Here is a 13918-nt window from a genome sequence, read left to right as displayed (position 1 = left end):
CGTCTCTTTCTCTTTCTCTTCCTCTTCTCTTCTCTTCTTCCTCTCTCTCTCTCTCTCTCTCTCTCTCTCTCTCTCTCTTTCTTCTCTCGCACGACCATAAATCGCTGACAGACTTCGCTGGGAACAATGCCGTCGTCCTTCCATCCCCTTTCGACCCCTGCGATTCTCTCCACTCTTCGTCGCGTCGTTCGTTGCTCGGGGCCGTACCTTCAGCCAGTCGAGACGACGATAAGGGAACAAAGACTGCGACGGACCTTGAACGAAACGAGAACTCACACAGCCACCTGCAACCTTTTTCCTTCGACCACTGTTTCGACCAGCCATCGACTGCCGGCACGCTATTAATATTTTAGACGCTTGCGTCGAGGCGAAATTCATTGAATGAACACTCGCGTCGCGCGTCTGGTGAACCATTCTTTACGCTCCCTGACCACGGCACAGGTTGCACATCTCAGAACACAGTATTTTTGAAAATATTTGTCTGAAGGTTGCACATCTCAGAACACAGTATTTTTAAGAATATTTGACAGTCGCAGTCTTCGCGAAACGTCCGGGTAACTATATAGGTTTAAATGAAAAAATAGAACGAATGGCCAATGAGTGAGAATAAAATTTTTGAAGGAAACGTGGTTCTCGCTACGTGTACGCGTATTGCGTACGATACGTTTAAACAAAAATAATTCCGACTCTAATTTAATTCTTAATTGAAAACAGTGCAAGTCTGAAACCTCGAACCACAAACCGTGAGGTTTCAAATCAAACGATAGAACTTCATCTTGAACTTGCAGAACGTCGTAAATCTAACACCGCGCGTAGGTAAAAACGAGCGTATATACTTTTACGTTTCCGCTGAAACTACTGTAATCAATTCCGACGCGACGATTATTATAAGAGTAGAAATACAAGAGTATGTAATAGTAGATTGTAGACATATAAGAGTAGAAAGATTTCTAAATTCTCTATTTCTCATCTAGATATTTTTTCTTTTACGCCGTGTTCACTATGTGAGAGGAAAACGTTGAAACGATATCTTTCTCTGTGCAGGCATGGCGGACAATAGTAGAAAGCATCCGGTGGTGCTGTATATCCACGGAGAAAGCTACGACTGGGGCAGCGGAAATCCGTACGACGGCAGCGTGCTGGCCAGCTATACAGACCAAGTGATCGTGACGATGAACTACCGGCTGGGCGTGCTTGGTTTCCTCAACGCCAATATGGCGCCCCAGACCAAGGCGAGGGTCGCGAATTACGGGCTGATGGATCAGATCGCGGCGCTTCAATGGGTCAAAGAGCACATCGCCCTGTTTGGCGGCGATCCCAACAACGTGACGCTGATGGGTCAAGGAACTGGAGCCGCTTGTGTTCATTTTCTCGCCATCAGCCCGACGGTCGTGCGTGGTGGGTGATTTTCTCTTCCGTTTCTCACTGCCACTAATTTTGCGAACAAAATTAAACTACATTATCTTGCATTTTGTTTCTTCACTGCTTTACCATTCAAATATTGTTATCAATTTGTTACACCATTTGAGATACTATTTTTTGAACAAGAATTCCTTTCTGTTTTCGCACGGACGAATGCTTATGCTTAACACTAGAACTACCAGGAGTGGTCAAAATGACCAATTTATAATTTTCCATGGAAATTTTGTACATTTATAACACCGTATTTTTTATAATAATTTAACTATATTAATAATAATTTAAAAATTATATAATAATTGAACTATATTAATAATAATAAAATTATATAATAATTTATCTATATTAATAATAATTTAAAAATTTAATAATAATTTAACTATATTAATAATAATTTAACTATATTGATAATAATTTAACTATATTAATAATAATTTAAAAATTTAATAATAATTTAACTATATTAATAATAATTTAAAAATTATATAATAATTTAACTATATTAATAATAATTTAACGTATTATTAATTTCTTCTTGTATCTTGCACTTTCATTTCTGTGCCACAAATATTATACTTTGTGGTAGTTCTAGTGTTAACGTGACGAACCTTAAGAGATCAACATCTCGGCGAATCGAATTATAAAATAAATCACGAAGTTTTCAAAGTCCGAACATCGATAAGAAAAAGAAATCAAACTTGAGAGTAGGTCTTCCGAGGTCGAAGTTTTCATCAAGTTATTTGAACGATTCTTGGACAACTTGGAAAAGTTACGTTGCGTGTAACGTAACAAAAATTGCATTGCTGAACCGTATTCCCAGTGTTCGGTAAAATTCTACTCGTTCTCTGTTCCGTTCGTAAATTCGCTGGCGTCGACCGGTGCTGGAACAATTAACCGGAACAACGATCGAATGTTCCGGTCGAATGTGCGCAAGGAAAAATCGTTATGCCATAAATAACGAGACAGCGGTGGTGGCGGTTACGAAGACTCTTCTCTTTCAATAGGGGAATCCAATATTTCTCGGTGATTCCTTCGATCGTGGAGCGAACCGCTAACGAGACTCTCGAGAAGAATTCAGAAGGAAACGAGCTTATGTGTGTCGAGCTGGTCTTCTGATCGACGTTGAGACTCGGACGTTTCTCGAGATGCAATTTCACGGATCGATTGATAGTCTTCTTGTCCAGGATTTACGGCGGATTGAAAAAACGTAACAAACAACGTTGGTTTACATTCTGTAGGAATAACTTTGCCAGGAGTTTTCGAACGGCTGAGCTTCTAAAAGGAACGAGCAAATATTTGACAATCTTGTACTACTTAAATCTTTTAATTTAAGCTCCTGTCGGAGTACGAATAAAAAAATTTTATAAGAAATGTCACACTCTCATCTCTGGTAAATAGTTTATTATAAAAAATAGTTAAGAAGATCGGTAGTTATTAAATAAAAAATCCAGATATAAGCAAAGTTACACAACTGTCTGACTTGTGACGATCTTGTACTACTTAAGTCTCTCGTCAACAGTTTTCAGTAGAATACGAATAAAAATTACAGTTGTTTGTTACATTGTAAGAAATCTTATACTTTTATCTTTAATAAATAATTTTCCATAGAAACCAACTAAGGAAAGTAATAGTTATTATCGAGTGATTAAATATTTGGTATGCGATAAGAACTATCACCAAAAATACAAATGAAAAATCAATTATTTGACATGTCATATTTTCAACTCCAACAAATAAATTTCCGGTAACAAATAATTAAGACAAATAATGGTTGTTATCAAGTACTGACTGAGTGGGTTGAAAGAGATGTCTGATTTATGACGATCTCTCATACTACTTGATAATGACAACTTCTATCAAAATATAAATAAAAAGTTAAGTATTTACGACGTGTTTACTACATCTTTGACAAATAATTTTCTATAAAAATTTATTAACAAAATTATTGAAAAACATACAACAAATTGAGTACATTTTACAAAATTACTTTCTGAAAAAAATCAAACAAGATGTTTCGATAAGTTCGTCCACCAGTTGATATCGACTCACGTAGACCTCGCTTCTATCGTTATTCACGCGAATCGAATCTTCTTGAATAACTCTTCACGTATCTTCGATAAATTCTCTCCTCATCTTTACCAACCACCTGTAACAAGAAAGCATCGGGGATAAAGTAATTTTCGACAGAGAGATTGAAGCATCCTCTGAAACGCATCTGCTGTCATCACATCAGATAAACGAGATAGAAGGGAACAATAAGAATAAAAAAAGGATTAGACAAATACAAAAATAGAAATATGTAAAGGAGTTTGAAAAAGTATGGGAGCTAACAAGCGGGTGCAAGTAACGTAAAGACAATTGATACAGCTATACCGGTATCATCAGTTACACATTTTATCTTTGTACCGACAGTTTTCACGATCGTCAACGATGAATCGCGAAACGCAGGATAATGTGTAAATAGACAGATAACTGCCTACGAGAACGATCGAAGGAGGAATTCTCGGTGATATTATGCGCGTGAAATATCGTTCATCTTCCCCGATGGTCACGGACGTCCTCCACGCGCTATTGGAAAATACTTGCTGCTTTTATGAGGCCGCGGAACGTCCACGATTCCGCTCTGTGTTTCTTTCGTTCGTTTTCCCTCTCTCTCTCTCTCTCTCTCTCTCTCTCTCTCTCTCTCTCTCTTCGTTTCTTTGCCGACCAACGTACCGGGCAGCCCGTCAGACTGGAATTTCTCGCTTAGTCTCGCCGATTTTCCCCCGAACCAATATTGCCCCGGACGGTTACGTCGATGAGGGCTTTCCGAATACAAAGTCGCTGGAAATTGCTGGTATAAATCTGTCTTGATAAACTGTCGGCCGCGAAGATAGCCAGCGAAAGACGTATTAATTGAGGCAATGGCTTTTGGAAGTTAACGAAACAGCTTTGTTCTTCCGATTGGATCGATGTCGATCGGCAGGTTCTAGCCAGGATTTGTGGCCGTGCATTCTTTTCGAGTGCTTGCTCGATGTTTAGACGGAAATTGGAACGATGGTCGTATCTTTAATCGTGATCGTTTTTAACGATCTGTAGAAACGACTGCATTCTCTAAATAAATATTTTATTTACCAGTAATTTAAACCTTTGCACGGCGATTGTGGTATTTAGAAGCATTTTATGTCACGTAATAGTACTCAAAAAAAAAACTGTGTAAAATAATAAACATTTATGAGTCGCTGGAAGGTTTTATGCGTCTTTTGTGCAGTAAATCTTCCTTACGTAGACTTTTATTTTTTCGAATATCTTAATATTCGAGTGTTATGTTCGAGTGTGTGCAAAATGTCTGCAGTAACTAATAGAACATCCAGTGACACAAAAATTCAGGACAGAAAGGATCGATTAACGTGCTTAATTTATTTTTTATAATTACGACGTAAATTCTCGCCTCTCAGAGAAATCTTCGTTTGATGTTTTAAAAATTTTTCGACGATCGTTGATATTGTAACATTCGCTGGTAGCAATTGCGACGTCACTTCGAACGCGATAAAGTGTGTTGTACGTGCATAAACGAGTCTTTCACCAACGGTGTATTTTCTTTGAAAATTTCTGGGATTTCTTGCGTTAGAGGCCGAGACAAGAACAGAACGGTGGCTCGATTATCCTTGCTACGTGACGGTCCGATATCGTTCTTTCTGATGTAATTTCCATCTCCTTTGTCCGGGCCGTATAGCACGTTTCCTCCTTAATGCCGATCCTGGTGGTCCTTCCGCAAAAAAGGCTCATTGTAATTTATAGTTCCATGCTCTACGTCGAAACGCAGCAGCCATACAATATAATATACAGCTATCCTCTTGTATATCTAAATTTCTTCACCCCCTTCAGATATCTTCTTTGTAATTTTACATTTCAAACACCATTGTTTCAAGAAATTTCTTATTTGACAATGCACTTTGATTTATCGATCGTTCGCGAAGACCTGTTGCAGCTGAGAAATGTTACTCGACATGGAAATTTATTAATAAATTGCCAATATTTGTCTAGGTTTATATTTTTGTAGATAACAATAACTTTAGAGACAACTTGGAAAATGGAACTTTGGTAGGAAATTGTTTCACGTGCTAAATTACTGCACTCTGAAAATTTTCCACATTTTATACATTTTCGCATTACGTGCAATTTTCGAATTTCTATAAAAAGAACGAAAATCGGTCTATCGATTAATAGTCGACAGATTTTGGCGAGATTTTTTCGCGTCCGGCGCGAACAAATGCCTGGTCACGAAGTGAATTTAACGAGAAAACTTCGGTTTTGGAAAACCAGAAACGTTTAGAGAAGCACAGCAGAGTTTTCGGAAAGACTGTTGATCGATATAGTTTCGAATCTTCTGTTTTACCGCAAATTTCTTCTCACTTTGGTAGAAGTATCTTGACTTGATCTCTCAAAATGTGAATCAAAATGATAGATTGTAAATTTTTATATACAAATTCGTACATTCACGTTTTATATTTTTATCATACCTTTTGTATGGATACATAATCTGTTTTTTGATCTCTGTGATCCTTCTGACATTATTTTGACAAACTCAATTGTTCTTCTTTCAATATCGTCCAAATAATTCCGACGTACTGGTGTTTCAGCATTGAATACTAACTATTCATGAAACGTATGAAAAATGACGTGGTATTATTTTTTCATAAATCCGAAAATAACACGATTTTTTTTACAAAATCTCTCTCAATTTTCTTTTTAACAACAAACAGCAATTTCTGTTATTCTATCGTTGCTTGTTTTGTACCTTTCTACTTTCATACTGAATGATAATACTTCACAATTATGAAACGTAAATATTCCTAGTTCATTTCGTATTACTGTGTCCAATTTCTGATAAAAAATTTCTCTCGACATTGTTCGAAAATGATCTACACTCGTATTCGCTATTAATAATTGATAGAAGAGAACAATTAGTCTCCTGAACGAAACTTCGGTATCAATAGAGTTAATTTAATGCCATCGATATTAACCTGAGATTCGAAAAGCTCAAATTAAATTCAATAAAACTGAATTTAATAGATACTTTCAAAGCGTTTCCTGGTTAGATTCTATAGAGGAATGATCAAAGCGTCCCACGACTATTCGTCATTACAACCTGATTTCTCTTTCCTTGGACTCTCAAAGAGTAAATGGCAAGAGAAACGACGCGTCGCTGTTTCTCTTGGGGCGAGGAAAAGCAGAAGCTTCTTTTCCAAAATGTTTTTCAGAACTTTCTTTTCAATGGCCGTAGTTATAAAGTGCTCGTTTAATATATCTTAACATATACTACACAGTCGTTTAGGGAGAAAGAGAGGAGTTTCTTTAATTATTTTTCAGTACTTCCTTGACAGAGATGCCAAAAACGAAAGACATGTAAAGGAAAGACACACTTTGTGTTTTTAAATGGAACCACGAAAGGTTCCTGCGTGTCTCGGTAATATTGAAAGATTCCTGGTATCAAACATACCGCAGAAAAAGATGTTTTTTTTTACAACAAACAGCTACTTACGGTTGATTTTTGCACGCCGATTATGAATCTGAAAATCCATTTTTCTCCATCACTCTCTGTTTTCGGGAAAATTCAATTTCGAGAATTTATCAAACTTTATCTCTCTAAACAAAAAAAAAATTGTGTTTCCTTTTTCCCAATATTGAATTTTTCGAAAACTGCGGATAATGGAGGAAAACGAATTTCATGTTCCGTAATCCGTAATCCGGAAATGACTACTCGCCGGTATGAGAAACACGAATAAAAATTAAAATTTGTCGATCAGTGTAATTATAATGTTAAGCTGCGAGTTTTTCTGACTTTTAATTGGCAGATTTAAAAGATAAAACCTAGAAGATTATTTTACGTAATGAATATTATTTAAAGTTTTCTACTTTTTCGTATATATTTTTACACGTTACGTGTATTCTGTCCGATTTTGTATCTTAAAATTTTCTATAATTTCGTATAAGAATCCGCAGTTTAATAATTATACCTATATAATTATACATAATTATATAAATACATTTTACATAAATAATATATTACATAATATATTAATAATAAATATAAATATATTAAATTATATAATATTTATATAATTTAATAATATATTAATAATTTATATTAAATTATATAAATAATAATAATTATATTAATTTTATATATTATAAATTTTTCGAATAGCTTATAATAAATAATAATAATTATATTAATTTTATATATTATAATTTTTCGAATAGCTTTTTTTACACGATATGTCGGTACCATTTAATTAATGTATTAAATTCTATATATTCTAAATATATCAGTACGTTAAATTTAATATAGTAAATACTTGAAATATTAAATTCTACACGCAGGGTTGTTCAAACGAGCCATCCTACTGTCAGGCAGCGCTCTATCGTCGTGGGCAGTTGTCGAAGACCCTGTTTCTTACGCTATGAAGCTCGCCAAGGCAGTCAACTGCTCGATCCCCGAGGATTTGCTTAAGGACAACGAATTAATTGTCGACTGTCTCCGAGACCGAAGTCTGGACGAGCTGATGCAGGTCGATATTCAACCACCGACGTTTTTGAGCGCGTTTGGACCAAGTGTCGACGGTGTAGTGATCAAGCCAGACTTCCAGAAAGATCTGCTGTCGTACATGGGCCCGGAGTTCCAAGGATTCGGGTAAGAAACAATCGTTCCTTCTCCGAGAACGAGGAACGAATTCACTTTCAGAATAAATTAATATAATTTAAATTCTTAATAACTTAATATAATATAAATTCTTCAAAAAATCGTTTGAAGAATGAAATCACAATTACAAGAATAATGAATAAGGAAACTTATCCTACTTTGTTCAGCATGCAACATTTCTTATCGTTAAAAACGCATGTGTCAGTGTCAACGCACGATTTTAAACGTAAGCATAAATACATTTTGTTTCAGACCACTGCCAAAGAAAGCTGAACACGGTGCTCCGATCACAAGTAACAACAAATACGATTTGTTATTCGGTGTAACTACCAGCGAGGCATTATGGAAATTCGCGGAAAAGGATGTACAGCAAGGATTCGAGGGCGAGAGAAGGGACAGAATAATTAGGACGTACGTGCGAAACGCGTACGTGTATCATCTGACGGAGATATTTTACACGGTGGGTGAATTCCGATAGATTAATGAATTAACAAATTAGTCGACAGATTCAATTAATCAATTAATTGAAGAATTTAATAGACCAATTCCGACGAAACAGATTAAAGATTACGCGTGGATAAAGATACGTTTAATTTTTATCCGATTTTCTATATTACGTTCTATACTATCTTACGCTGAAGTAATTAAAACGGAGAACGCAAAATGAAGATCGCACGTTACGAGAAAAAAAAATGTATTTCGTCCTACCTTTTATTTTTTCGGATTTTTGATATTAATTGTTGGCGAACAGGATGTATTTCAGTGCGAAATTGAAATAAGTTTATGCAAATCCATTGTTATATAAATGCATCCAATAAATGTAAAATGTACATGTCGTTTCATCTGTTATAAATACCGTAAAATATAAATCGTGTTACATGTTAAATTTAAAATATAAATCGTGTTATATGTTATAAATGCGTTAAACGTAAAAATAATACTGATGACATAACTGAAAGATTTAAAAATATTGTTATTGATGTCGTGATGTAATTTATTAGATATACGCTTTATTTCTGCGCATTATTATAAAAAACGTATTGTACATTAACAAAGAATAAACCGCTATTTTCAGCCCGCCACATTAAATTCCAAGCAATTTTTAATAATTAGACTGCTGAATTAGATTGTTGATCAAATTGATTTTTACTCTTGGGAAATATTTTTCAATTTAAACAGTTCAGTTCAATTCGAAGATCATTTAATATATATAAGGTCCTACTATGCTGTTTCTTTCTAATATATTTTTATATATTATGACGTAATATATTTTTAATTCACATTTATATTTTACATTTATATTTTTTCAATTTACATTTTTCTAAAATATAATTTCTTACATGACTTCTTTTCTTTCTTGTCACAACGCAAGATATTTGTCCGTAAATGTTTAATAAACAAATAAATATATACAATTGAATTTTAAAATCGCTTTCTTGTTGGAACTGACAATCGTAAATTATATTTTTTTTTCTCCAGCATCCTAGAATTAATTCGTTTTCTGTCCAAAATTAACTATTCTTTCTTTTAATCATCGATTTTTTTAATAAATACTCGCCAAACTATACGTACTCATACACTTGTGAAACACGCAATAACAAAAAGAACGACAATAAAAGAATATGTAAAAAAAACGTAATGATCCTGCATACGCGATGAAACAGTTTAACCGTTCGCGATCGTTCATTTTTCATAAACTGTGATAAGCCAACGATCCCGAAAATTATTTCACGCTCGTTTCGCGTGTATTCTCATAACGTTCGCTGCAAATAATAATTCGTTGCACACTCGCGGCGAAAGTACGTACTAGCCGCTGCTCTTGTTAAAAAAATATATATCGCGTATACACGCGTCTGATTATTCATAATCGTAACCTGCGATCTAATTTCGAGCGGAGCACTAACTCCTACGAGCAATTCGACCAGAGCCAAATATTTTAGCAAGGGAAATTCCATTTCACGTTTCCACGCTTATAACTTTGTTCCTCCTCCCCTCCCCCTCGGCAAAAACTATCGATGATAAATATGAAAGGCTCTTTTTGCCGTTAAAAATTGAGAATTAAACATTGAAACGAAATTGATCTGAATTGCAAGGCGAATTTTTGTTGAATTAAATCGCCAGACGAACGTCCGCATGTAAAAGTTGCACGATGCAATATACAACGTTGATACGTAGAGAAACACGAAACATTGTGTTAAAGAGAAACGTTATTACTGTTCTGCTCTCTGTTTCTGAACCGGAGGAATTTATAATATTTGTGAAAACAAGAACGGGAATGATCGAGTTTCCTACGGACGCAACGTTTGCAACGAAAAAACAATGTCGAGCGACAAGTACGGACTGCGTTTGGCAAAGAGGTTCCTATATGACAGAGAACTTTTTTTATCATTCGTGAAAATTATTGGACATTTTTCATTATAGATGGTCAACTAAGGTGCGAGGATACTTTTTCATTGTATTTCGCTTTGTCGTGGATACCTTTGTAACCTCGTCTTTAATTTAAAGGATTTCTGTATCGCCGGTCCTTTAAGCTTCGTACCTCTGCAATAGTATTTTTTACATGTATGAGTATCTTTTTTTTTAATAGTATTTTTTAAATGATATATACATATTTCTCGAAAAACTTCATGTGAATTTATGAACGTTTATAGGGCAATGTAATTAAAAAAATCTATAATACAGTAAGAAAATGGAATAATAAAATAACAAAACACGTATCTCTTTTTAATGCAGTCTCTTAAAATTCAATGAGCTTCAAATGATTCATTAAGAATCTTTCTAAACCAATTATTTTATTATTCATTTTAAAATTATCTGTATAATATTTTGGTAGAGATTGGACACTCTAAAGGACTGAAACGCTCGAATAATATTTTTATGTTTGCCATTCTATTGTGTGCAATGGTCAAGGCTTATTTAACGTTCGAAGTAGAAGCACGACATTCTGATCTTTAATCTGTTTCCATTATTTTTGCCAATGAATCAGGTGGTGAATGAATACACCGATTGGGAACGTACAGTGCAGCATCCAGTGAATACGAAGGACGCCTGTGTCCAAGCACTAAGCGACGCCCAGTTCGTGGCTCCGTTAGTGCAAACTGGCGACCTGTTCACTCTAAGGCACACGAAGAAACCGAATAACCCTCACATCGCGCCGATCCCAGAAAGCGAAAAGGAACCACTGCCAAAGACCTATTTCTACGTGTTCGACTATCAGATGAAGGATGGAGACTATCCTCAGGTAAGTGGTTGTTCTTTGACAAGCCTGAAAAGAAAACCAATGACACAATGAACAAGAAATGAGAGAAAACACACGCAGAAATAAAAATGGAACAAACCTTGACTTTCGTCGATTCGTTTGTTTCTTTAAATTGACAAGTGCCATGTAGCAAATGTTGAAGAATATAGCGAGAATTCGTCATGAAACGTTTCTTTTTTTTTCTTTTTTTTTTTTTTGTAATATTTTTCGAGACGAAACTCTTCGAATGAAACTGGATATTAATTCTAAAAAAAATTGGTGACTTTTCGCCGTCAAAATCTCATTCACCTCGTCGATATCTCTATTAAGGGATCTATTTTTCGCTTTGCGTTATCCGGCAATCATCGATAATGGCCCGATAAGTCATCGATACTCGCATACGTGTATACGATTATAAACTATTTAACAAGGTATTATAAAGCGCGCAACTTTACGAGATAATTAGATTCGAAACGCATCTGCGCGCGCGCACGCGCGCGCTCCCTCCCACCACGCCGTGGATAAATTAAACCCGCGTAACACCATTAATAACTCGATTGCTATGACCCAACTATACGCGTTGTTCCTATCTTGCGATTTACTCGGTGTTGGATAAATTTTCGACTGAGCCGGTAAAATGATGGCGGAAATATTTTCTCCGTAATTTTCATATTTGTACGAGGAATATTAGGAAACAAATGGCGGCGTATTTCCAACTGCAGACACAGAAAAGTGATATTACAAATAAATAGACAAGAGAAATAATATTGATAAATATTGTAAAGTTGTTGCTAGTAATAAATATAATCTCTAAAACGAGAGGTTTTTATCCATAAAAGAAGTATTCTCTTGCAAATTGAAGAATTTGAAAAATTGCGCGTCGGATCAGGTTGATATTTACAATTTAATTTAATCTTTGATATTTTTAAATATAAACTTAGGATTTGCAAAACTATGCATTGTTTTGATGAGAGTAACAAGCTCTGAATCAAAAATAACTATATAATATGAGCTTTGAAATTTACTGCCTGAAATAATCGAGATTCTCCATCGAAACCTTTATATTTTCGAAACAATTATATTTTATAACAAATGTAGATTAAATATCTCATTTGTGAATTATGGACACGTAACAAACACGTAGTAACAGCAGATTTTTATTCCTACAGAATAATGTTTAATCTTCGATATAATTATCAAAGAATTATTTTTATCAGGGGACGATACTGAGATAACTTTCCAAGATAATTCATTTTCAATTGAACTGTTTACTTTTTAACACACGCAATCTTATTAATTTCTCCACATTTCAAGCAAAAGTTTAGAACAATTTAGATTGCAAATTCATATTTTAGGAAAGAATTTAAAACAGGATGACCATTCGTTTATTGCCATCTCTTTCTCTGTCCTCTGCCCCAGTCTGAATACTTAATGTCGTATAAAGTGAAAAACGGACAACATTCGGCATTGTGTTAACGGCTGGCGATGAAATTTCATCGCCCCCATTGCGAGCCTGCAACTTAGCATGCCCCAAAATTTAATATGCCGCGCGTCGGCGTTGCTTCGCGAAAGAATCCGACAAATGATCTACGACGAGCTCGTTCGTTTCATTTTCCATCCCCAGTTATGAAAAAAATCCTCGTTCTCTCGTGACTAGATAAAGCACAAAGATGGCAAGGATGTCACGATTCCATCTTGGGCCTGAATTATCGCGATAAACAGACGCCATGGGAGAAAAAAATAACGCATCAAGAATGTGTCGAGAACGTTTCTTCGCGCATATGAAAATTCGTCAATTCCTAAAACTCGTGAATCATGCTCACGTGCACGCGTTGAAAAAAAAAAAACAAAACAAGAAGCGTGAGTGGAAATTTCGTGTCGAATCTGATGTACCCTCGTGATTAAATTGCAACATTAAGAACGTGTAATTAAATCAATGCGCAGCCAATACAAACTCGAATGCAATTTATAAACGAGCCATTTTTAATTAACAGCCTGTTCAACGAAATTAATTTACAACGTTAATTTTGTACAACGACGCTTCTGCCTCAAGTTGTTGGAAAAAAACCTTCAATTCTGACAGAGTAGATGCAGCCACCTGCGGCAACAATGATTCAATTAATATTTCGTTAAATTGCCCCTTGTTGTTGTTACATTTGTCCCCTCGTGCCAGGTGAAACGTTGTGTCTGTGTTGTAATTAACAGTTGGAACAAAATAGCGAATTTCGCAAAGAACTTTAGAATTCGTCTCGAATCGCACAAAGGATGATTCGACTGGCACGAATTCGTTTATTTCGTTTTGACATTCCTTAGTAAAACTTAGTGCTTAACGCGTCGCAGCAGCCGCGAGAGCCGCGGAGGCACGCGTTGTTTCGTTTAATAAATTGCATTTCGCCTAATGAAATTTAATTAATTTCAAATTAATTTGTTAAAGTACGCCGGCAAAATTACTCGCCTTTCCTTCAGAGTGTCTCGCTTCTTTTCATTTCGACAGGCATTCAATTACCTCGTAACTCTTCGTTTGCTCGCGATCGAAAATAAGTTGTTCGTTTATGAATAACAGTTGATTTATGACG

At 35.3% G+C, this 13918-nt stretch overlaps 1 protein-coding gene across 1 annotated transcript in view; it reads left to right on the top strand.

Moving 5' to 3' along the window:
• Window positions 1-1046: 1046 nt before the first annotated feature.
• LOC122528425 (neuroligin-3-like) overlaps window positions 1047-13918 on the top strand; it is a 62756-nt gene continuing 49884 nt past the window's right edge. Inside the window, exons 1-4 of the mRNA XM_043653509.1 lie at window positions 1047-1398; window positions 7786-8095; window positions 8357-8564; window positions 11091-11345. Of these exons, the coding sequence (XP_043509444.1) occupies window positions 1047-1398; window positions 7786-8095; window positions 8357-8564; window positions 11091-11345 (1125 nt within the window). The remainder of the gene's footprint in view (window positions 1399-7785; window positions 8096-8356; window positions 8565-11090; window positions 11346-13918) is intronic.

This window comes from Frieseomelitta varia, unplaced genomic scaffold (assembly GCF_011392965.1).
Source record: "Frieseomelitta varia isolate USP_RPSP 00005682 unplaced genomic scaffold, Fvar_1.2 scaffold_11, whole genome shotgun sequence".
Lineage (NCBI taxonomy): Eukaryota > Metazoa > Arthropoda > Insecta > Hymenoptera > Apidae > Frieseomelitta > Frieseomelitta varia.
Note: the sequence above shows the minus strand (reverse complement) of the source record. Positions and strands in the feature narration are given on the sequence as shown.